The sequence below is a fragment of the Eubalaena glacialis genome, chromosome 8, assembly GCF_028564815.1.
Source record: "Eubalaena glacialis isolate mEubGla1 chromosome 8, mEubGla1.1.hap2.+ XY, whole genome shotgun sequence".
Lineage (NCBI taxonomy): Eukaryota > Metazoa > Chordata > Mammalia > Artiodactyla > Balaenidae > Eubalaena > Eubalaena glacialis.
In genome coordinates, this window is record NC_083723.1 from 98858079 (window position 1) to 98885253 (window position 27175).

The 27175-nt window shown below is 37.4% G+C and overlaps 1 protein-coding gene across 4 annotated transcripts in view; it reads right to left on the reverse strand.

The window, feature by feature from the left end:
* Window positions 1-27175, reverse strand: part of TSPAN12 (tetraspanin 12) — a 65255-nt gene that overhangs the window by 27717 nt on the left and 10363 nt on the right. For all 4 annotated transcript variants that reach the window (XM_061197980.1, XM_061197981.1, XM_061197982.1 and 1 more), the window contains 2 exons: window positions 22211-22293; window positions 20659-20794 (listed from right to left, as the gene is read on the reverse strand). In XM_061197980.1, the coding sequence (XP_061053963.1) occupies window positions 20659-20794; window positions 22211-22293 (219 nt within the window). The remainder of the gene's footprint in view (window positions 1-20658; window positions 20795-22210; window positions 22294-27175) is intronic.

The window sequence follows — 27175 nt, forward strand, 5'->3', positions numbered from 1 at the left end:
TTTTTTACATAATATATGAATAGATAAGAATATATGAAAACAAAAGCAGAATGAGGTGTGGAGAAAAAGGAACCCTCCTACACTGTTGTGGGAATGTAAATTGGTGCAGCCACTATGGAGAACAGTATGGAGGTTCCTTTAAAAACTAAAAATAGAGTTGCCATATGATCCTGCAATCCCCCTCCTGGGCACATATCCGTAGGAAACCATAATTTGAAAAGATACATGCACCCCAATGTTCATAGCAGTACTATTTACAATAGCCAAGACATGGAAGTAACCTAAACTTCCATCGACAGATAAATGGATAAAGAAGATGTGATATATGCATACAGTGGAATATTAGCCACAAAAAAGAATGAAATAATTACATTTGCAGCAACATGGGTAGACCTAGAGATTATCATACTAAGTGAAGTAAGTCAGAAGTGAAGTAAGTATTTGTCTAAAGACAAATATCATACGCTTATATGTGGATTCTAAAAAAAAATGATACAAATGAACTTATTTGCAAAACAGAACTCGACTCAGAGACATAGAAAACAAACATATGGTTACCAAAGGGGAAAGGGAGGGAGGGATAAATTAGGAGTTTGGGGTTAAAATATACACACTACTATATATAAAATAGATAACCAACAAGGACCTACTACATAGCACAGGGAACTCTACTCAATATTTTGTAATAACCTATAAGGGAAAAGAATCTGAAAAAGGATAGCTATATATACATATATATGTATAACTGAATCACTTTGCTGTACACCTGAAACTAACACAACATTGTAAATCCACTGTATTTCAATAAAAAATTTAAAAAAGAAAAGTTTAAAAAAAAGCACAGTGATACAATGGAAAGAGACTGGGAGCTGCCTTGGACTGTGTGATCTGGAAAGGCCTCCTTATGAAGGTGATCTTGAAGATGACTCAGTAGCGTCAAGGAGAAGGCAAAGCTGATAAGATGTGTGGCAAAGCAATCCAGGAAGAGGAAAGATCAAGACCAAGGCCACCTTTCAGGTGAGCTAGTTAATTTAAGAACTCAGTGGTAACAGAAATGCAGAAGCAGGTGGGATGGAGACAGTGGGTGAAGCACAGGACACTGAGAGGTCCAAAGAGCCAGATCTTCGTGGGCCAGAGAAAGGCTTTTGGATTTCATTCTAAGTGTATTCTACGCGAAATTCACTAGCAAGTGACATGGTGTGATGTACATTATGAAAACGTAATTCTGGCTGTTTTGTGGAAAATGACCTGTAGGAAAGCAAGGGTGTGATCAGTGCAACTAAATAAAAGATTGCTGAATTAGGATGGTAGCAGGGAAATGGGAAAAAATGGACTGATTTAGGATTGTGAGCCATCAAGACTTGAATGTCGTTTCTTTGCTCATAATTTTTGCCAAAGAAGGGGAGGGAAAAATAAAAGAGACAGAAATTTGAGCCGATTTTCTACTACTTCCATGATATATCCCTTCTGATTTAAAAATATAAATTACTGTTATTAGTTTTAATATGCTTCCTTCATATAAAAAATAAAGAATATATAGCTATAAAATCTCTTAGACAAAAACATGCTTAAAAATTATAATTTGATACAAAAGATAAAGTAATATTCTTTTTTTTTCATATTTATAATCCTTGTATTATTTAATCTAAATGCGTAGTTACATGAACAAACGTATATTTTTCCAAGTATATTTTCGAAAAGTTTTCTGTGAACTACTTTTTTTTTTTTTAAACATCTTTATTGGAGTATAATTGCTTTACAATGGTGTGTTAGTTTCTGCTTTATAGCAAAGTGAATATCACTATCCCACCCCTCTAGGTGGTCACAAAGCACCGAGCTGATCCCATTTTACAAGCCCTTTTACTTTCAGCATATGTAGTACTCCTGGTCAGCTTCAGTCTACTCAGATCTTGTTTCCAAGTATTGCCTTATTTTGAAGATTTTAGCCTTAAAATAATTAGAAGAAATTTCGTGAACACAGTACTCCAAGTCAGTTTTTCTCCAAATTCACCTTAATACTTAAGAGATGTCTAGACATGAACAATACTATATCTGCAACTTATGTTACAAAAAGTCCAAAATGTTCAATAACTATATGCTAGATAAATGTTCTTATCTTTGTTAAGACCCTAGGAAAGAGTGAGACTCCAGAAAAAAAAGTTACACTATGGGATACTTTTGCTTTCTCAGATCTCCAACCTAAATTCTTTTCAAAATTGACTTCTGATTACAATGAAAACCAAAGCAGCCTGAAAAGGCAAGATGTCTCTAAACATGAAACATGGACATGGGTGAGAATTATGTGTGCTACTAGTAGAAAAAGGTAGGACATACCCTGACTTTGCCTTGGGGATAACCATGCAGATTTCTGGATTGACTTTGAATCCTTTTAAATCCCATTTCGGTCATCTCTCTCACTTCTTGCCTGCTGGAGTTACTGACTGGCTTACAATGCCTGTGCTACACCGCAGAAAGGCCCCCAGCACAGGGTAAGTGCCCTGATGTACACAATACATGCAATACCTGAGTGGCTCTCCAGGCTAGTGGATGCAAACAACAGTATAATAACTACAGGCATGATGTCACCTTGACTTCCTAGAGTGAGCTTTACAATGGACTAGCAAAACCATAACTTAAGTATCTCCAGGGATGTATACGTAAAGCATGTATATCTAAAACAATTTCTCATTACAAACTCAAAACTGAGATTACCAATCATGGGAGAGAAGGGGTAAGATCCATCCGAGTTGGACACTACTTCAACTGGGGAAATGCATCTTTCAGATTTGATGGTCTTATTTGATACAAGTTCTGCCATATAAAACAATTCCTCTGTCTTTATTCCACTTATACTCGGGGCACAGATCTATTTGACCTTGATATTGAAAATACAAGTTTCATCAACATTAGAAAACTTTCTTGGAGCAAATTAAATCTAAAATGTAATTCAAATAAAATATTTTTTTTACAGATGGTTCTGCAGCTTCCTGGTCAGCTGTCTTTGCTTTGTTGTCACTGTATTAGCCTCCTACATCCAGTCTAAGTCCAAGGAAAACTTTAATTGTCAAATCTATCCTTAATACAAGACACACAGATCAACTGCATTTACGCCTACATTTTCTTTTTCAGTGAGCTCTGAGTCCTAGTCATCCTCACGTTCACCACTGCACAGAGAATCACTCAGTCACTAGTTTAAGAGCTGGATCTGAGTGAGGCATCTATAAAACTTGGTGTTAATCCACAGTTTAAATAAAACAAAGCCAGCAAAGAATTAAGCAACAACTCCCGTTGAGCTCTGTTATGGTAGGTAGTGTACATACATATCACATTTCACTACAAAACCGTCTGCTGTCTTCAGCATTATTGAAACGTGTGTATATCTCTCCTAATGCTGTCAGTATGTGTCTGTCAAGTCCTTACTTTCCCAACACACGTGGTTTGCTGAGATGGTCTGTACCAATCTAGTCTGCAGAGCAACTCACCCCTCTCCTCCATGATTGCTGTCCTAGAACAGTGGAAAGAGCTCTGAATTTGGAGTCAGCAGACTGAAGTTCAAAGCCAGCTCTGAAACACACTCTGTGATCTCTGGAAAATCATTAAACTGCCCTGACTTCAGTTTGCTCATCTGTCTGATGAAGATAAAAATAAAGTCTTCTTCACTGTTATCATCAAGGCTGACTTGACACATGGGAAATTGTTTTGGAAAATTTAAAATTTTGAATTTGTAAAGCATTATACAAATGCAATTCTGAACTAGTTTGTGAAATACAATCCAATATGGACTTGTCCTTTCCTCCTGAATTTGACCTTCATTCGCTGCCCTGTGCCGCAGTTTCTTCTTCATCGTTTTCCAGTATATCATCTCTTGTTCTTTACCATTTTACCCTTCTCCTTCCCCTTGTGTGTCAGGGTATCTCTGTCTCCTGTATATCAAGCTTCAGAGGCTTCAGCTTTTAAACCAGTTGGCTGCCTCACACACAATTCACTGCGCTCACTAACCTGCCAGACCATCGGTTCTGACTGGCAGGGATCTTGTTCGTAAACATTATTTTATTCCCAGTGCCGAAGCAGGACCTGTCACACAGCAGGTATTTAATAAATGTCAGTGGAAATAATGATCAGCTTACCAACTGAAAAAACCAACTTCAGATTTCCTTGAATTTCTCTGACTAATTTGAGCTCTGAGTTTCTTGTTAACATTTGACTCCCCTTGACTTTGCTTACACATTTCTGTTCTATATTGCCTCTCTGTTTTATTATGTGTCTTTCTGGAGGATTATAGTATGATGGTTCAGTGTGCCTTTAAACATATAAGACAATTTACATAGTTAAAGAAAAGGAACAATATGCAGACTCTCCCCATCTTTCCTGAGCTACTATCAACTGAACATTTTAAATAAATAAAGCCTGAGAAAGTGTGTTTATACAAGGGACTTAGAATGCAATTATTTGCATTAACAATTTTATTTGCTTTAAAAATTATTTGATACAGACTTTCTTAAAATAGCTAAGTTCTTCTACTGTAATTAAACTAAAATTTGTGTTCTATGAATAAGTTTTATCCCTAAACATATGTTCATGAAAAAACTGCATCAAGTAAGGCAAGCTGATAATAAGATATACCTTCAAAATGATGCAATTAATTAGTGATTTTTTTTTCACCAAATCTCTCAAGCTGAGAATAATTACCTTTCAGTTCAAAAATGAGTGTCCTCACTGATTTAGATAACAGAAGATTAGATAAAACACTGTAGGTGAAATTTCTTTGTTGACTTTTTTCAACTATACAAATGGAAGAACATGAGCTTTGAAATAAAATAGACCTGGCTTCAGATTCTGGCTCCTTTACATACCAGTTGGATGACCTTGGGCAAACCACTGAGCCTCAATTTCCTCATCTGTCACATGAGAATGTTAAAATTACCTTGCTGTGTTGCACTAAGGATTCAACCAGGTAGAGTGCTGTCCCACAGGAAGCATTACCTAAAGGGTAGCCGCTATTAACCATATCGTAGTATCTATTAGAATATAAACTCCATGAGTACAAGAGATATTATGTTTTAAATACTTAACATACTGCCTGGCATAGAACATGTACTCAGTGAATATTTCTTGAATGGATGCAACTATGACTGGAGGATGACAGCAAGTAAAACTGTTCATTTCTTCCTAAAGACTGTTAGTGTCACTCACGCTAAAGAGTCATCTAAAGCCACAAGTTATTTGGTAAAATCTTTAGTAAAATCCTTGTCCAGTGAGAAAATAGCTGGTATTTTTCAAAAGATCTTTATTAGGAAACTAGGGCAGGAAGGGCGTGGAGGGTGGGAAACCAAATTCTTTTTTAAAAATACTGAAATCAATTCGTCTGTTATTTTAAATAAAGGTTGGCCACAGAACGGCAAGAATGGCATAGCTTAACTAATCCCTTTGTCCCCTGGATGTATTTGAGGAGGAAGGTAAAGGCATGAAATCCCACCTTCCTATTTAACCCTTGGTGACTTGTAAGTCAATGCATCCTCCAGTAGAAATAAGGGGGATTCATTTCCAGTATTAAAGATTATTTCATCTCGTTATATGTGTACAGACAAAATAATAAAATCTCCAGGAGGTCTTTTCTGAAAGAAACGTTCATTTATAAAAATGAGCTGCTTCCCTGACACCTCCCCCACTCCCCAGGATTTCCCACTAAAGAAAGCAGATAACCAACAAGGACTTACTGTATAGCACAGGGAACTCTACTCAATATTCTGTGATAACCTGTATGAGAAAAGAATCTGAAAAAGAATGAATATATGTATATGTAGAACTGAATCACTTTGCTGTACACCTGAAACTAACACAACATTGTAACTCAACTGTACTCCAATAAAATTAAAATTAAAAAAAAAAAGGAATTAACCTGTAAGGGTATTTAAAGCCATTTTTAGGCATGCAGGCTTTTTAAAAAATGTATTTCCTATGTGTGTTTTTCAGGAAACTACTGGAAGATACGCTACCTCAAATGAGAGACTAAACAGAGTAGGACAATGACTTGGATTCCAGGAAACAAGGGATCTAAAACAAAAGGGAGGCAAAGGAAATCTCAGAATGGTAGTAAAGGGGATATCGCATGACGGCAGCAGCGTCAGCAGTCTAGACTGCAGAGGGTCTAGAACGTGCTGAGAGATTTCTTAAAAAAAAAAAGAAATCATCGATAGAATACCCCAAATATTTGAATATATGAAGCGAAAACGTACACCAGGGGAAGTTTAGAGTTGAAAGGAGAGTTATGAATTCCAAAAAAAAAAAAACCCAAACCCAAAGTATTATTCCAGAAAGAAAAAAGTAAACCTGGTAATTTACCTGGCCCATCTGTGAATAACATTTACATAGTCATGAGCACGTAAACACTGTTCTAACCAAAATGATAATATATCTGTGTCGAGCTGAGACAGGAAGTATGCATGGGGCGGGGCTGGGGGGTGGTACGGCACTGAGGGCAGGAAAAGATACCAGTTCCTCATCTTCCACAGACGTCAATGGATAGGGCTTAAAACTAAAAGAATGAGAAGAGTTAGATAAATATGTGATTTAGAGATATGGAAGTAAATTCCAAGGGAATCTGCACAAAACAAAAATTGAAAGCAGTTGCCTCTTTCTTAGCAGTGGAAAATGATAAAGGTGGAGGACTACTATTTTTCATAAGAAGTATTTTGGAATTAAATTTACTCTACATTTTGTGTATGAAGCACTCTGATAAAAGTAAAAATAAAATTAAAACAAACAATAGCCCTGCCCCAAAGACTCGACAATCAAGAGAAAGACGCTGGTAGCTGGAGGATTTTATATGTTTTACACAGAAAAGGGTATTCAAAAAGGCTGAAAATTATAAGTAGCCCAATTACACTTCATGGTTATTGGGAGTAAAGGAGGGGGGTGGCAATTGGAAACTTATACTCAGGTGCTGTCATCCTTTTGCTAAATGTACCTTCACTAGCTGAAAATAGGGATGCCATAACAAAATACAAAAAGTTGATACTTAAATGTGATTTACAGACCCGCCCCCCCCGCCCCCCGCCGAGGTCTCTTTCACTAGACCCTATTTGGAAATTTGAATGTCTCCTGCAATATTGCTCATAAAACCACACATGCAGTCTGCTCAAATCAATGTGAGCTAGATTATTTTCCAACTTGGGGAATTCACTTCAGTCACAAAATTTTGAAGTTTAGAACTCTATGTTATGGGCAATTTCGTTCAAGGAGGGAGGCTTGGATTTAGTTTACTTGCTCAAGAAACACACATGTTTGTATATATAATCAAGTATTGTGAGTATACAAAATTAAAAGTATATAAAAAGTATGTAAAAAATCAAGTATTCTTATAGGTATATATGTGTATGTGCAAATGTATGTATGTGCGTTTATTATGTCAAAGATATATATACATTGTATAAGTTATTCCTCAAAACATATTACAAAAATATCATTAGCTGTATTTTTGAAAAGAGAAAATGGAGCTAGGTACATTGAGAGGCAACAGAACACTAAGTTTTTGGGAGCACAGTTCCTGGAGCCAAGCATCCTGGATTCAGATCCCAGCTCTACCACTTCGTAGTTGGGCAAATCACTTAATCTTTCTGTGTCTCCGCGTCCTCCTCTATAAAGTGGAGATAACAATCGTGGCAACCTTATAGTATAGTTGGGAGAATTTAATGAGCCAATACATGTAAAGCACATACAATGTGGCTGGCACATAGTACATATTATATCATGGATGTTGGCAGTGGTGTTAGCAACACCTCATGATCCATCATCTATAGACCCCCCCCCACTACTGAACACAAATGCACACAAGTACATGTTCACATGGGTATTTACAAAACCTTCCTTGTCTTTGAATTAAAACACCTACATTCCCATCTTTGACCTTTTCCAGTAGGAAAAAAAAAAAAAAGACTACCAGTAATATCAAAATGTTAAGGATGGCAAAAAAATTCCTTTTTCCCTCCTCCAAATAATGCCTAATTAAAGGCACAAATGCTGCTTTAACTACTATATCAAATTCTTTGACACTTTATCTCAATAATTCCATCTCTTTTTATGTTTTGAACTTACATTAAGTCAGTCAGATCAGCTTCTTTTAAAGTTAATAGTAAAATTAACTTTTGTTCTTATTCATATTTTACAATTTTTAAAATGAAATATAATGTCATATAGCCAATGAGTGCTTAACAGTTCATTAAATTGAACTTTCATAAAAACACTAATAAATGAAATAAGTATTACTTATGTACTGTTAATAATTGATTTAATAAAATTTCAAAGAAAGTAATATTTGTTTTGTACAAAATATTTCAAATAATTTTCACTTTGGGGAAAATAGATTTATTTAAAATTTTTCCTTTCTAACTTCTATCAATCTAATGAAAAGAAGAAAGCAATCTGCCCTAACAAAGCCAATCAATTTATTGAGAATATTAAACTTTATAAGCAGTTGAGAAATATAGGAAAAGATACCTTCAATTACTAAGAGCTTTTTAATAGGCACTATGTTCTATTGATATAAAACTTATCCTCATCATATCCAGCTTTATGGATAGAGGACTCTGAGATATATACCATCTAAAGGAAACAAAAAATCCTATATCCAACCTACGATAAATAGACAAAACAGTTATTCTCCAAACTGTTTTCCTGTATAAATGCCAACTGGAAAAGAATTTTTACATTAAAACAAAATTGTAATGTCTTCCATGAAACACTTATATATATAAGTTTCTCTGTGCGAGCAAAGCAGATAATAAACCACATATCACAGTACCTCCTCAGTGAGAATATATTTCACTGGGTGAGAAGTAAAAAGTATAAACACTGTAAAAGTTATTTTAATCCTCTAGTCTCTTAATTCATAACTAAAAACTCAGATTGTTTTTTCATAAGTAACATTCAACATAATTTAAAACCACAAAAGTCAGATTTGCTTATCTTGGAACATTAATACAACCTGAGACTCACCTCTCCACAAATAAAAACTATTTCAAAATATAACATACTTTACTGGACATTTGAATATTTTAAAAACATGGTGCCTTTTGACTCCTACCTACATGCTACATAACCAACTCTTTTAATAAACAAAAAGTTTGATGAAAGGCCTGCATTCACTAAATGATAAATGATAAACTCCAGTCTCTACCCTGTCAAATGCTAAACTCTGCAAGCTTTCAGTGCTATGTATCTCTATGTCAGTTGTTTATTTTTCCTTTCCCAGTGATTGGAGGTTTAAAAATATTATATTACTTAAAGTTAGTAAATAAGAGAATTCCAGTGCCAAATATTTGTACAAGATAATGGAACGGCTGACATTCTGTTAAGAATCCACCGGGACTAAACTACTAACAGTCCAAGAGCACTTGCGCTTAGAACACACACCCACACAAAGCCTCTGTTTTAGCCAAGTCTCAAAACGATGTCATAGCAGACACAGGCTTGGTACTTTCTGAAGGCCAATTATTTACCGTGTTCTGTGTGTCTTTACAAAATTTTCCAAGAAAAGGCAGCATTAAATTTCCTTTCTTTTAAGAATTATAAATGAGATGAGTTCAGTCTAATTTAGAAAAAGCTAGAACTATAAACCAGTTTTTGAAGAAACAAAGTCTTGTCATTCCTGAGCCCATGCAAAAAGGTGAGCTAAAGTAAGAAAGTATCGGTATGCTGTGGTCCTTTGTTCATGCTTACATTTGAATCAATACATAGAAGAATCTTTGTAATAATGTATCTTAATTTACTCCCCTTTTCCATTTTATTTACACTGGTAATTTGCTGAGCTAGTTTCTCTATCAAAGATGGTGGTGAAGTTCAGATTAATAAGCGTTTGCTTCACACGCTGTTCAAACTCTGAGACAGAGAAACGTATTATGCCAAAACCAGAGGGACTTAGCCAAGGGCTACGGGTTCTCGGGGTCAGTGATGTATATCGTGATAGGTAACACATTAAGGGTGAGGCAATAAAGCAACTGGACACGCTAGACAGGTCACCATGTATATAGCTTCTGTTGCTTTGTAAGCCAGGTCAGCTAAAGTCTGCATGCTCGGCCCCATTGCAAAAGAGTTACAGGGTGTTTCTGGTCTCGGAAGAGGTTGTCTCTATGTATTACTGGGCTATTCCTCAGAACGCAAGACAGAAGTCCCCATCACCAGAAGCTCGGCAGGAAAGTACAGGGGAAGTATCCTAAGCAACACAGTCAAAGAACACCAGACTCAATTCTGATCTAACTCATGCCTCTCAGACGCAAACGTGGCCAGATACCCCACAAACACAAGAGCGTGAGTTCATTACCACCGGCGTCTTTAGGACAACATCATTTACAAGACAACAGGTTAGGGAATTGGAAATTTTAAAGGATTTTATTAGGTAGAAAGGGAATTCATACTTTAACATCTGCAATAACTTTTGAATCATTCTATATTTGTGAAAGTATCTTCTAAATCACTTTCTTTTGTTTTACCTTTATTTTCAGACAAGATATACATTTTAACTTACCTTTGTACATTCTCCAGAAAAACCTCAAACCTATTTGTTAAAAGAGTATTAAAGGGAAATGTTTCCATTAAATTTTATAAATCCACGAATACAAATATTTATTATAAGTGAAGAGGTTTATTCTTTTCTTTTTCTTCTTGATAAATCTATTCAAGCGAAAGCACTTTCTTCCTGAACCAAAAATATGTATTTTCTTTTTTAAAATAATAAAGTAGAAGAACACAAGCCGATCCACAGTCATGCTTAATGATCAGGGAAAGAAAACCATATGTGAATAATGATAAAATCACTAAATTGTCACCAAAGTTGCCCAAACATCAGTAATTCAGTCTAATTGGTAGAAGGAACAATTTGAATTAAATAGCATGAATTACAGATCAATTTTAAAGAAATGCATGTTTGTTACAACAAATATTTTAGCTATAAGAATATTGAAAAGTAGAGATCCTTAAAGACCTGCTTTTAGAAACAGATTAATGATGATTTGAAAGGAGCATATCCATTATCTGCAGGTAAGTGCTTCTAACACGCTTAAAAAGTTTGTTCTCAAACAAGTTAAGCAGTTCTACAACAATCCTCTGCTACTAGTCAATTGTTTATGGAACGTTTTTTTCCCCTGAGTCTGGGAAATTGTGGCAGCATTCCAAAGAACTACTGTTCTAACCATTCCACAAGAGCCCTTGGCTGGCTGGTCTCCCTAAGGGCATCCTAGCCCCACACCCAGTTTCCTGGTGCCTACTTCAGCTTACTAACTATAATTTTGCTATTAAACCTGAATTAAACACATCCAGATTAATAAAATTTTGTTTACAATGTACATCTGGGAAAAAAATTCTAAAGCATTAGCTAGACTGCCCCACCTGAAAACCTTTATTCCTTCATCAGTAAAGGCACATTGTTAGAATAAAATACGTCTTCCATTCTCTCTTCCATCATTAAATAGGGTTCTCTAAATGTGAAGCCCCCTTAGCCCAGAGTGGCAGGACCAGGTAGCTATCTTCTCCCAGGTAAATGAGAAAAAGGCCCAGAAGAAAGCAAGAACAGACACTGCTTCCTGGGTTATGTAGCAAAAGAGCATATCACATCACTCTGCAGCTCCCAAAACTTCACACTGCAGAGTATGTGCACAAGATATATTCAAGACATCTCCACAATTTGGCCCTAGGTCACACAGCCAAGTCTCAGCCCTGCAAGCCTGGCACACATCTATCCAATGACCTATACATGCCCTTTGCCAAGCACTCCATGAGCTTCTGAGTCTTATCACAACTGCTCCCTCCACTAGCCTTTCAGTTCCTGAAAGTCCCTTGCTTCCCCTGCAAAGGCCCTTCTCCCACCTCTGCCCATTCACCAGCCACCCAAATTCTGCCCTCCCCCTCAGATCTCAGTTCAAATGATTCCTCATGTCCCTTTATTAAATGCTCTTGGTAGAACAAGGCTATCTATTGTTCCTTCCAGTTCTTTTAAAGTACTTTAATAACACAAAAGAGAACTTTTAGAATTAAAATATTTTAATCACAAAAGGCAAACTTCTCCAAGTCTTGTTAAAAGTTATCAGTCCGTGTCTTCAACTCAGCTGTGTAAACCCTGCACAGAACCTGAAAATTTACAATATTGTAAATGCTTGTTTCCTAGAAGAGGCACTGAAAAGATTCATATTTTTACTTAACTAGCAACAATTCTTACATTGGCACGTATCATCTAATAAAATTCCAACTTTCTTAAAGATGTTTCTAAAATGTCTTCATAGTTGTAACCATATTGCGGAAATTTGTAGTTTCCAAATTTTAAAGTTTTAAAACTAAAATAATGGTAATCTAAAGAAAGTTCAGGGATAATCACTTATTTCCAAATAATTCAAATGTAGTGCTTAAGAGGAATACTAAGTGATACAACTACAGTGTTTATACATTTTAAATAAAATTTAAATTAGTGTTTCTGTCATGTGAGCTGAGAAGATTCATCTTAATCTGAGCATATAATTGGAGCCTGTAATAACCCTTTATCTGAATAAAGGGGGAAATGGGGACTTCCCTGTTGGTCCAGTGGTTAAGACTCCATGCTTCCACTGCAGGGGGCACGGGTTCGATCCCTGGTCAGGGAACTAAGATCCCACGTGCCACGCAGCGAGGCCAAAAAAAAAAAAAAAAAAAAAAATCCCTTCTATGAATAAAGGAGGAAATATATGGATCACAATTCTGAAAAAGTAGGTTTTTTTAATTTATGAAATTTCATGGAAAAAACCTTTAATTCATAAGCTATTATTTAGTCATCAAATTCATCAGATATTGCATATTAAGTAAATATTCAACATCATTTTTCTATACAGGTTTTCTGAAAGCTACTTTCCTCATTATAGCTTAAACGACTTAATCCTCTCGTCTTTTACATGTGTCATTTGCTTGTCTATTGATTTAACTCTGTTTCCTGAGTCATCTAGACACCGATATGATTTTGAATGAATAGCTACTGTTTTACCTTGGCCAAAGGAAGTCAATAGACGCTGGACCCAGATGTGAAAGCAAAAACTCTACACAATTGCTGAATTAACCTCAAGGTAGCATTTGCTGAACCTGTAACCAGCATCCACAGCAGAATCACCCTTTCAGAGCACGTGCTGCCAGAGAAATATCTGTCACTGAACTCTGCACAGACTAGGTATATTCACCAAATCAGTGGGTATAGATTTATATGGCTTATATTTAACCAAAGCTATCGCAAATGTATATAATAAGAAACAATATATAACAAAGCTTAAAATGCTTACCATGACAGAGTATACCTAAATTATACCAAAGTCAGAAATACAAAACCTTAAGCCATTCATACTTCAAACCCTAAAGTAAGCAAAAAGTCCAAAGAACACTCAAGATCCTGTCATAAAGACCCACCACTAAGGGCATGAATATCATGACATTTCCTTTCAGAGACATCTGCTTATGTGCTTTTCCGGGGTATAATTAGAGACAGTCAAACCAACATCACTTAAGAAACAGAAAGGTTAATGGAACTCTGTCCTGGGCTTTGTGTGCATACAAAACCGAGATGTGCAAGCTGAGCCTCCGGATGCAGAAATGCCTACATCATCTTCAGTTTCCCCTGCTTGTAATTTTTGTGAGTTTAACAACTCAATTTTAAAGCTATAGCTCTAAAAGAATTCTAGTTAACATGTCAAAATAAAATGCATATATTGAAGGGATATGTTTCTATTAGATGAAAAACACATAAATATTGAATAATACCCCGTTTCCTCATGTCAAGTAATACAAACATTACTATCATGTGCAAAAATTCTATCTCAGCAAAGTCTGCTGAATTCAGCTGCCTTCCACTCAGTCCCCAAAGTCTTAGTCCAGACCCTGTGCATGGCTTCCAAAGACTAGGGTATAACCACTAACCAGCCTTCCCAATGCCTCCAGCCCTTAATGTTATCATTTCATTAAACGCTGGAAACACCTGTTGACTCTGTATAGTCCAAGGGAGAACATCAGACTCTCCTACAAAGACCTTCATGGTTGGACTACCTCATGCGCTTTTCACTGACACCATAGCTACACGGAACTTCTGAGTTTTGCCTAAACTTGCCATGTTCTTTCACTCTTCTGTATCTTTGCACATACTCTTCACGTGGCTTCCCTCCTCCACCAGAAAACTCGTACACATTTTCAACATCCAGCTCAAATAAAGACTCTCCTGCAAAACCTACCGGAAATCTCCAACCGCTCCTTGTTCCGGGTTCCCACACTAATTTATTTATAACCTTAATACTGTATCGTGCTGTGATATTTTCTTTGCAGTCTCCCATTTCATCTTTGTATCTCACGTCTATCACAGACTGAGTACTCAGTATATGTTTACAGAGGGAAAAAGGAAAGAGAGGGGAAGGAAAGAGGGCAGAAAGGGAAAGAGAAGTTGTTTGATTCTTGGACAGGATAAGGGAGAACGATGGTCGAATTTTTAGAGTTCCTTCCTTAATAAGGACATTAAAAGATTATATTTTTAAAAGTTGAATGACTACTGAATACCTTGGATTGCAGATGAAGCATATTTAAGTTTTATAGAAATAGTGCCAGTAATTAATTAAATGTATTCCAGTCATTGGGTGGTGGAATGAAACACGTATAGACTTGGAGCATAAATTGAATCTGAATGCTAATGAAAGCAGCTAGCAGGTGTGTATCTTCAGGCGTCCTACTTCCCCTCAGGTGTAAAATAAGTCTAACCATAAGAAGTTGCTATAAGTATTTTCTGAGAAAACAGAGTGAAACTCTGGGCAGATGCTGAACATGCAATCAATGATATGATGGACTTTGATTTAGAAATAAAGGTGCTAGGCTAGCAACCAAAACTATAAATAGCAAATAATAAAGATATTTAACTTAATAATTTAATTTTAACTTAATGGGTTATAAGGAGCTGTATAATTATTAAATGTATAACTACTTAAAAGAAAGACTTAAACAGAGTCAGTAGAAAATTAACTTCTATTTAAAGATATTCCCATTTTGCATTATGATTTTAAACAACAGAAAACTGAGGATGGTTAATTTCTCCATGGCCATTAAAAACGTACTTGATTTCTCTTAAGAGAATCATTTCAAATCTGGTTCAACCACTGGATATTTTAAGAAAGCTTTAAAAGTGCTTCCACACAATCACTAGCTATGTGCAAATTCTCTGGGATAATAAAAGTGAAAAAAAAAAAAAACCTTCCCTTTTAAATACAAGGTACTGATCTTAAACATATAAGGCACAGGCAACTTAATTTCTGACCAGTGCCTGACAAGTTGTGGTTTGCTGGCAGCTGAGCATATATTAGCATCACACTCTGACAAATGACGATCTCCTGACGGTGACACTCAGCTGTTGTCGATATTGTAAACATGTCTGTTCAATCTGTTTACATTCCCCCTGAGCTGGCACTGCTTTCCTAATGCCTCTGTTAATAGCAAGGTAGAATTGCGATAACAAATGAATTTCATTTAGTCTACAGCTAAAAGCCTTGGGAAGTACCCATCTAAAGCTTGAAACCAATTTCCATTTAGCTTCAATTTCTCTTGTAAAGAGAAAAGGAATTTCTGTTACCAAAATTACTTTGAAAGTGATGGCACATTCAAGCTTATCTTCCTATTCATTTTGGCTTGTTTTCCCAATATAATTAGAATTTAATTACTTGTAATATCCTCCTATATGTATACAAAAGTTTCTGTTCTGTGACAGTTTCATATTTATTAAGAACAAATCTGGTTAGAGTAGGGTTGCCAAATTCAGCAAATAAAAATACAAGATGCTCATTTAAATCTGAGTTTCAGATAAAAAATAATGTTTTAGTAGATGTATATCCTAAATATTGCATGGGACATACTTATACGAAAATATTATTTGTCGTCTATCTGAAATCCAAGTTTAATTGGATGTCCTGTAGTTTATTTAGGAAACTTAAATTAGGGTGTTTTAACAATCGGCATCTATAATTCAATAAAAGGGTCAACTTCATGACCAAGATTCACCAGAAATGTTTTCCTACAGGTGGTCTCTTAGCCTGCAGTTGTTTTTTTGGAGGGGTGAGAGTGGGAAGGCAGGTCGGTTATAAAGATCTGTTTTCAGCCTCTCTCACTTTTTCTTGATCAGTCTGATGAATAATGGCATTTTGACTTTTGCTTAAACAGCACCACAGCCCAGTTGCCAGACCTTTTCTTAGTAATCATTCAAGAGCTGTGGCAGCTCTCAGAGATACTGGTGGTCTTTAAAAAAAAAAAAAAAGCTTTCTTCTCTAATCTGGTTTACAGGTCTTAAAAGTGAAGCGCAATTTTGAGTACAAGGAAATGGACCAGTTGGATTGAATGCATTGGGCTTATTTAAACATTTACATCCAAAATTAAGGAATCTCCTAATTAAAAAAAAAAAAAATTAGGATAAAAAGCTAAAGGACACAAAGGAAGAAATCATGTGAGTTGCATTGCAAATATTTGCCAAAGACCTAACATCCTGTCATAGCCTGCCTTAGTGCTCACCCCTTTAACAGGCCACTGTTGTCGAAACCCATGTAAGAGCCAGGCTCCTCCCTTAAAATCTCACCCTCTTCACTGCCTTCCAGACACCATCCTCCCTATCTGATGTGCTGGCCACTTCTACTCACACTGTTCTAATTTCCTGTCTATTACTCGATTTCATAAAAAGTTATTAAAGCAATAGGCAAGATGAATGGTTCATATTATCAAGTTGTTTGTAGTCTGGCAGTTTGGGCTGGTTATAAAAATAAGGGAAATTTATAATAGGAGAAATGCACTGGACTTCAAAAGTTGAGACATGTCTGTTGGAGACATCGGCAAAGGCCCAATGAGAATGGGCTTGGCAGTCAGAAACACAGAGGTCTGAATCAAAGCTTTACCTGCTAGTGTTGAGTGACCTTAGACATATTACTGAACCTCTCTGAACCTCATTTGTAATCATCTATCTTAGATGATTGTTGTTGAGTTTAAAATGAAAGATCATAGGGAAAATGTTTTATACAATGTGAGATACCTAATCCTTAAGATATACTAAGTATTAATAATTAAATAATACTAAGACACTTAAGCATTTAAGAAAAGGCAGCAATTACAGAGTAAAATAGTGAAGTTGTTGCAAACATGTTGTTCGAACTAGACTGTGATGATCTGAATACCATATACTCCGTTTACTAGCTACGCAAACAGGCAAATCACTGAGCCAATCTGTGCTTCATTTCCTCATCTATATTATGGGAATAATAATAGTATCTATCTCGAAATTGATTAACTAATGTAAAGCCCTTCATATAAAAATCTCATTTAAACCTCTACGAGTCTGACAGCATTACAGTTTGTAAACACATGAGAAATGTTAACTACTTTGATTATCATCATCATCTTTGTCATTATTACAATTTCAGGAGGTAGTATTTCAGGCAAATTGTAATGGGCTGGTAGTACTGAAACAAAAGCATTGAGAAGAAATTCCCAGCTAAGGGACAGCAGGAATAAGAGCAGGAAAGAACAGTCAGAAAATGAAGTAGGTAAGAAAGCTAAAAATGGCAGATGAAGGTTTGATTGCAGAAGAGCTTGATGCAAGATTGAAGTGTCTCTAAACACTTCATTACCCAACCAGAAGTCTTTCAAGGTTTCAGAACAGAGGAGTAATGTGATCACTGTTGCATTGTATTAACCGGCCGCACTGGTTTGGGGTAAATTAGGAGACAACAGAGGCAGGAAGTTTAGTTAGGGGGCTCTGCACTGTTTCAGGAAGAAGTCAGGAGAGGGACCTCCCTGGTGGCGCAGTGGTTAAGAATCCGCCTGTCAGTGCCGGGGGCATGGGTTCAATCCCTGCTCCAGGAAGATCCTTCATGCCGCAGAGCAACTAAGCCCGTGCGTAACAACTACTGAGCCTGCGCTCTAGAGCCCGCGAGCCATAACTGCTGAAGCCTGCGCGCCTAGAGCCCCTGCTTTGCAACAAGAGAAGCCACCGCGATGAGACCCTTGTGCACTGCAATGAAGAGTAGCCCCCGCTCACGGCAACTAGAGAAAGCCTGTGCGCAGCAACGAAGACTCAACGTAGCCAAAAATTTAAAAATAACTAAAATAAATTAAGGGAAAAAAAAAAAAGTCAGGAGAGCCTGACCCTGGGCATTCCAAATAAGAAACGAAGGGATGGGATCCCGAGATTGTAGAACTAGAACCTACAGGATTTGACAACTGTTTAGAGAAGGAGGCTATGGAAAGAAAGGCAGAGAAAAAACTGCCTGAGAAGCAGATCAGATGCAGATCAGTTACGAACAACAGGTAATTGGGAGCTGAGACCACAGATCATTCTTCAAGCAAAGGAAAGGCTGTGCTGGGTTTAGACAGAGTAACATCTAGGAACTTACTAGGAGGAGACAGGCAGCCCGATGGGAATGGGGAACAAACTGCCACAGATAGTCAACGGGAAGGAACAACCAAGAGCTGATGGCAGCCAGGGACACATGGAACAGCGATTCACCAAAAGCTGCTTTGGAAAAGAGTACATCCACCAAAAGGGGTGGGGATGGGATAAAGCAGTATCAATCTATGCCAGTCATCCTCCTGGAGGAGAGGCTGACCCCTTGGGACTGAGCTTGGAGCTCTTCTCTAGCCTCAGTACTCAGAGTAAATCTCATTAGAGGTCTTGTCAGACAGTAGTGAAATTGTCTGTCTATCCACTGTGTATACACTGGTCTGATGGCAAAGGCTAATAGTGCCTATAGTCTCCATAAATGTTTGAAGAATGAGTGAATGAACAAGTTTCTGGCCCTTAGAACCTCAGTTCTCCATGTCACCTTTGCATCATAAGGTTCTTTCCAACATCACAAACTAGCTCCCATGCACAAGTCTCTATGACTCATCCCGCCCCAAGGAGAGCCTAAATTACCTCCGTTATTTGTCAAATTGTTTTACTTGCATTCAAGCAATCTAATGGAATGCGTAAATGGTTTTCAAAATATGTTCCTAAAAGTCTTCGAAGTTCCATGAAATACGCTATCCTACCCCACCCCACCTCCACAGTCCAGGGACCATCCAGAATCATACCAGTTGGGAGGAGGAAGAAGAACAGCAGCCATATTTAAACTGGTTGTATACATAGGACATCATTGTAAGATTGTGGTTTTAAAAAAGGATTCTGAGATTTTTTTTTTGAGTTTCAATACCATATCCATCCTTTAAACTGTAAGTTTCATATAAAGTAAGTCCTTTAGTTTGTTTAAATTATTGTCCAAATTTCTTGAATTGCAACATAGGATTCCAAACCCTTCCACCTCCTCTCCCCTGAGAGAAGAAAATTAACGACATATTATAAATAAAATACAGTCCAAAGCATTGTATACCAAAGTGAACAGAAGTAAGGCAATGGGCATGTCCCCTTTCTCTGAGAGTGGTTTATTTTCTGCAGCATTTTCTGTTTTCCAATCATGGACCTGAAGAGCTATCCTCCACGAAGCCAAGTAATACATTAACACAGGTTGCTCCTGTGAAATGCAAAGCTTTAGCTCAGCTTCACACTAAGAGTCTGTTTTAATGGGCTTGGGACGGGAGCTAGTCGAGCCCTGGTGTGCAGGAGCTGGCTCCTGAGAGCCAATCTGTGCTCGTCTCTCCCCAGCTCTGCATTCAGTAATGGCAAGTTGGTAGCCTGAAATCGACCATGCTGGGAGTATTTACATCGCAGAAATCTTCAAATGCTACAAATCAGGGCTTTTTTTCTGCTCAGATATCCAGCTTATCAGCACACCATAAAAAAACCTTTTTTTAAGTTCCCTACAAGAAATGAGCGCACAGATACCATTGAGAACTACTGCGAAGAAAGGAATATACTCAATGAATTACTTTTTAGGAATCTGATATGTCTGCAATTACATGTTAGCAGCCTCAACCCCCTGGTGCCACTAACATATAATATTTTATACACGCAGTGAGCTTCAAAAATCTATATGTAAACTGTATTTTTAATTGACTCAAGTTTTTAATGTTAAAAGAGGGTTTGCTAATTTTTGAATTAAACGCATAATCATAGATTTTGGAATCATAGAGTTTGAGTGCTGAAGGGAATTTAAGAAGTAATTTAGTCCAACTGTTCCAGAATTTTTAAAAAAACAAAACACTAAAACTATAGAAACTGAGACTCATATCCACTAACCTAGGTAAAGGCAGTGCCGGGATTATGATGTCTGTTTGCTACCTCACCACCTGAATTTCCACATGGGTTTAAGTGGTGGGTTTGCTTAAAACAAGAAAAGAGAGAAAGAAACAGAGTTCCATTATGACGTCTCAGTTCTAGTCCCGAGGGGTCTGTTGGAGTGGTAATAAGGTCCGTGACACTAGAAAAAATTCGTACTTTCAAATGAAAATGTCAACACATGGCCTGAGTGAAATAATTAAATAGTGTACATATTCCGCACCTCATTTCTGAGTACAGCAAATACCTGTACTGAAATCGTCTCTCATGGAAAGAACACTTCCCTTCTCACAGGATGTTGAACAATGACCACAGATTAGGGAGCTGCTATCACAGTTCCCTAAGCATGTAATCTTGTGCACTGATGAACCAATAATACATTACTGGTTGGTCTTTTTAACCACAATAAAGAGAAGATATGAACACCGTACCCATGCAAGAAGCAAGAGATTTCTTTTTACTGTTCCGCAGTATCCTAACATCCCCACGATGATCAGGAAACAGCAAACAGCAATCATGACCGGATGAACCACAGGAAAATAAGTCAAGATGACAGCCTCCTCTACCCTGAAAGAAGAACAATAATGTCATATTATAAATAAAATATAACCAAAATGCACCCAAGACACAGTACAAGACACAACTGACTTGTGTTAATAATCCTTTAAATCATCGCGCCTCAAAGCTGATGACTGGATTTCTATTTTCAAAATCACTGAACAATCACCAATTTGCTTGCTTGTTTTATTTTTTGTCTTGTTTGGTTTAGTTTTTTATACAGGTGGTAGCCTTCCTACCTCAGCTCATTTAAAATATAAGATAGGGGTCGTCAGTAAAAAGTCGATCTAATATTTGCTCTGAAGCCTTAACCTGAGGAAACCACATGAGACTTTTCACTATTTCTTTTTTTGTTTATAAATTTATTTATTTATTTATTTATGGCTGCATTGGGTCTTTGTTGTTGCGCACGGGCTTTCTCTAGTTGCGGCGAGCAGGGACTACTCTTCGTTGCGGTGCACGGGCTTCTCATTTTGGTGGCTTCTCTTGTTGCGGAGCACGGGCTCTAGGCGTGCGGGCTTCATTAGTTGCGGCGCACGGGCTTAGTTGCTCTGCGGCATGTGGGATCTTCCTGGACCAGGGCTCGAACCCGTGCCCCTGCCCTGGCAGGCGGATTCTTAACCACTGCGCCACCAGTGGTTTTCACCATTTCTTAACTGAGAAGACTCTCCCTACTCTTCTGTGGTCTGGGACTCCATATGCAGTGCGCACTTTCTCCCCAACAAATGACCATTCCCAAAGATGTGAAACACTGCTATGGAAGGGAAATTGGTCTGAATTAAAAGGAAGGGAGGAAGATGCTTTCTGCTAAGACTATGAAAAAATTATTAACTAGAGCCATAACAGTAAGAGTAATAATTAAGATAACAAAAAACAACCATTACAAAGTGTTTACTAAGCTCCATCGTGTTAAGGACTTTATAGAAATGTATCTCAGTTAATCCTTAGGAAAATTCAGAGTGGTATATAATACAATCCCCATTCAGAGATGAAGAAACTGAGGCTCAGAGAAGTTAAGTAATTTGCCCCTTGAGATGTCAGTGGGTCAATCCTTGAAACTGGGTAAGAAAATGACATTTGGGGTTTGGTTTTCACTAGCTCAGGAATATGAAGGCAAGAAGAAGTTGGCGATCATTTTCTTAAGAAAAAGTAGCTGTGTCGTCCTTTATACACAAATATGACATGGCTGGCACACTGTCAGAAGGACAGGCGAGCGGTATTACCATAACCAGAAGTGTGCTCTAGAACCAGTGGCACACCTTAATGAGAATGCTGGAAAGTGCAAGTGTTGCCATGGGCAGGAAAAACTTTCCAAACGATCGTGGATGAACACTACCATCTAAACAGCCTAGGGCAGAGTTACTTAGAAACTAGTGTCTGAGGAAACCCTGATGAAAGAAATCAATCATTAATTATAAAGCCTACCTTGTTTCTGCAGTTAAAGTCAGAACATTATTTAGGTAGTCCCTCATCCAAGCGGAAACTGCCAACACGCTGATGGACATCAACTGGGGGGAAAAAAATACAAACTGGTGACGAAGGATTTATGCACCATGCTCTGCAGGACTCACAATAAAAAATTAAGGATTTTATTTGCATAATCATTATGTTTTTTCCTAATTACCATTTACCACCTGTTGAAATTTACTATTACTATAAATATCTGCCATTCTGTTTTGTAATCATGTCATAGCTACTAAATAGAATGTCACTAAACAGTATACAGATAGCGGAACTATTAGATACAGTAGTTCAGGACAGGAATTGTACAGAACAACTAAATTATCCAATGTACAACATGAGCTTAAAACACGTCATATGTAAAAGCAAGGGAGCAATCAAATACTACTGATGCTGTCCAAAAACGTCACAGGACCTAACTTCAAGAATATACCCAGAACTGGGATGGCTGGGGCGTAAGATATAGGTTCATTTGATAGAATTAAATAATGCCAGCTTGCCCTCCAAAATGCCTGTATCAGTTTCCATACCCCCACATAGGCCAACATTTGACCTTTTCCAGCTGTGACAGGTGAAAAGTGTTATCTTGCTCTTGCAAATAGCTCAATTTGTCCTCTCTCTGTTAACTTTATCACAGTGTTATTTTTTGATTAGAAATCTTCAATTCATTAATCAAATTAATTTTTCCATATGGTTCCTCTTTGGGGATTTAGTTTCAGAAATCCTTTCTTATCTCTAAGTCACAAAGGTGTGCTTCTCCATTTTTTTCTATTACCTTTATAATTTTCCCTGGACATATAAATATTTAATTCAACTAGAGATCACCTCGGATCCAGTTTTTTTCTTTTTTTCTGAATATTCCATTCTCACGGGCTAAAAACTCATCATTTCCTATGAATCTGACATCACTTTTGTTGTATAAGTTTCCATATGTATATGGAGCTGCCTCTGATATCTCTATTTGGTTCCAGTTGGCCCACTCTTTTTTATTATTTTGGCAGTATAAGTGTGTCTTCATGCCTGACACGGGAGGTGCCTCTTGTCTACTTTTTCTTTTCAAGATTGTTAACTATGTGGTGGGCATTTATTTCCTCATAAACATTTTAGAATATCAATTACACTTTTAAAATCCTACTGGATCCACCTGCTAGAGTAATGGAAATAAAAACAAAAATAAACAAATGGGACCTAATGAAACTTAAAAACTTTTGCAAAGCAAAGGAAACTACAAACAAGATGAAAAGACAACCCTCAGAATGGGAGAAAATATTTGCAAACGAATCAACGGACAAAGGATTAATCTCCAAAATATATAAACAGCTCATGCAGCTCAATATTAAAAAAAAAAAAGCCCAATCAAAAAATGGGCAGAAGACCTAAATAGACATTTCTCCAAAGAAGGCATACAGATGGCCAAGAGACACATGAAAAGCTGCTCAACATCACTAATTATTAGAGAAATGCAAATCAAAACCACAATGAGGTATCACTTCACACCAGTTAGAATGGGCATCATCAGAAAATCTACAAACAACAAATGCTGGAGAGGGTGTGGAGAAAAGGGAACGCTCTTGCACTGTTGGTGGGAATGTAAATTGATACAGCCACTATGGAGAACAGTATGGAGGTTCCTTAAAAAACTAAACATAGAATTACCATACGATCCAGCAATCCCACTATTGGGCATATACCCAGAGAAAACCATAATTCAAAAAGACACATGCACCCCAATGTTCCTTGCAGCACTATTTACAATAGCCAGGTCATGGAAGCAACCTAAATGGCCATCGACAGATGAATGGATAAAGAAGATGTGGTACATATATACAATGGAATATTACTCAGCCATAAAAAGGAATGAAATTGGGTCATTTGTAGAGACGTGGATGGATCTAGAGACTGTCATACAGAGTGAAGTAAGTCAGAAAGAGAAAAACAAATATCGTGTATTAACGCATATATGTGGAATCTAGAAAAATGGTACAGATGAACCAGTCTGCAAGGCAGAAATAGAGACACAGATGTTGAGAATAAACATATGGACACCAAGGCGGAAAGCTGGGGGGAGGGGGTGGTGGAATGAATTGGGAGATTGGGATTGACATATATACACTAATATGTATAAAATAGATAACTAATAAGAACTTTCTGTATAAAAAAATAAATAAAATAAAAAATATTGACATCATAAAATAAATTATTGTTTATTATTTTAGATATGACAATAGTATTACTTTTTTTTAAGAATCCTTACCTTTTACAGATACATGCTGAATGGCTTAATAAACAATCATGATGCATGGGGGTTAAGTGAGAAGTGGAGGCTGTGTTGGTAACTGGGGATTAATTATACTGTGCTTTCTACTTCTGTATGTTTTTAATTGTCCATAATTTAAAAAAAAAATTTTTTTTTAAACAGCAACTATCTAGAACACATTCAAAATGAGTCTTCCTGGGAGGCTTTTCTAAAAGCTGCAGGTTAACCTTAAGTTCTGAAGGTCTTTCCTATTTTGATGGAAATTTTTCTCAAATGTGCCTTATACTTATCTTCTTAAGTGCAGTATAATGAATTTCATCTTAATTTGATTTTTAATAATTTCTGGCATCTTAATGAGCATTGATTACCATTATGTTACAGGTTTTCTGTAAATGCTGAAATAATGAACATACAGGATAGGAATGAGTCTTTACTGACTCAAGGAGTGGCTGTAAACATGTTTTCTGGATAAGGGCTCCTAGGTCAGCAGAACACGTGGAGCTCTGTGACCTCTTGTACAGTGAAACATGGCCACCTGCCTGGAAAAGCAGCTAGTGAATTCCCGCATCCTTCATCCAGTTGCAAATACAGTAGATCCCCCCCTTATCCGAGGGGGATATTTTCCAAGAACCCCACTGGATGCCTGAAACCTTAGAGAGTACCAAACCCTATATATACTAATGTTTTTTTCTATAATAATGGGCGGGTAGCATCTACACCTTGGATACAGTGGACAAAGGAATGATTCACATCCTGGGCCTGACAGTGGGAGATTTCATCACGCTTCTCAGAACTGCACACAATATAAAACTTACAAATTGTTGATTTCTGGAATTTTCCATTTTATATTTTTGGAACACTGTTGACCGTGGGTAACTGAAACTACAGAAAGTGAAACCGAGGATAAGGGGAACTACTGTATTTACTCAGCACCAGCCATCTGCCTTGTACTGTCTGTGCTAGAGTCACAGACCCAACAATGCATAAAAGAAGCAAGATCTCAGCCTTTGTGGAGCTTCTTACCGAACACAAGGAATAAATATGTAAACCAGATAATGACAGACTGTAAAAAGTGACATGAAGCACGGAAAAGTGAAGTAACATGTTCAAGGTCTTGCAGATTCTAAATGGCAGAGCTGGATTCAAATCCAGGCCTTCATCTTTGAAGCTTCAGGGTTAGTCACTAACTGCCTTCCAAGTTTAGAAACGAGCATTATATTCCCCAAACAGCGAGGAGATGCACCTGCATAGCATGCAGGGTTCCTTAAAACAAGGGAGGTGTGGGGTTGCAGGGGGAGGTCCTCTGTAGGGGTCAGGCTCAGTCTGAATGTCTGAACTACTTTCTTTGCTGAACGAGGGCTCAGGGCTCAATGGCTTAAAACAGGTTAAGAACCCTGGGATCACAGTTCAGAGGAGAATCAGGCCACTTATTACTATCCTCATTCCTGTTGGGAATGAAGAACAGATTGTAAACCTCATAAAAGTTACCCAGTGGATCAGCCACAGTGTATTAAACATGCTTCTAGCTTCTGTAAACTTGATGCTTTAACATCTGTTCTACATGCTTATGCTGGATACACCTTGGTCTGGACAAACTGATAATATGCCTGAGTCACCTTGCCTTGGCCACCTTCCACCCGCCCTTGCGAGAAGTCCATCTTCAGGGCCCACAGTTTTCATTTTCAAATACAAACCAACCAATCCGGAGCCCACACTCCCAACCACCCCTTTATTGAGCTCTCTCATTCCAGGCCACTCTACACCTGCCTGAATCACCGCAAGGCCCAGATGCCAGACAACTAGGGACAGAGGCTGCTGAAATTATTCAAACTACCCAAAACCTACTTATCCTGCCTTGCCAGTTCCTCCTTGAAGAAGCCCCAATGAAAGCATTTGCTCAGTCTCCCTCTCTCCCTGCCTCGCGATGGACCCCACCATGAGGAGACCTGTACTCTATCTCTTGGGATCTGTGAGTGTAACAGACTATCTTTTCAATGGCAGTTGTCTCCTGATCTGTTGATCTTACCAAACCTCAATAATCACAGTACCTATTACAACACACAGGGCTAGCAGGGGACCATGGGCTGCTTGATTAAATCTGAGGCTAAATGGTCTCCCTCTACTTGGCTATATGTGGGTCTTCAAATACCTTATATGTTTCAGGGGAACAGGAAAGTCTACTAATGTGCTATTTTATTTAATTACCTTACTTCTTTTGCAGTTATAAATAATTCTCCCCTCTCTTTATCATTCTTTGAAATAATAACTGATCTTGATTTCTCCATCCTTTAATTTCTCACAGGCTGTTTAGCCAATTTTCAATATCATAGCTCTAAGACAGCTATCAATAAATTATCAGATTCTTCATTTTGCATAATATAGTATCAGTGGTTGTCATTATATACACAGTACTTCCATTCATAACAAAAATGTCATTTTTTAAAACGGCACATTCCAAAACATTTCTAGTACTGTAGAACAGTTAAGAGCATGGGTTCTGAAGTTATTCTTTCTTTCAAAAAATATGTATTGATCAGCTGCTCTTTGTCAGGTACTGTGCAATGTGCTAGAGATACATACTGATTGGCAATAATAGGCACCAGCTCAAGTCTATGATGAAATTGACTAAGTGAAGAGATCACGTGTTAGTCAAGTGTTAGTCAACTCATCAG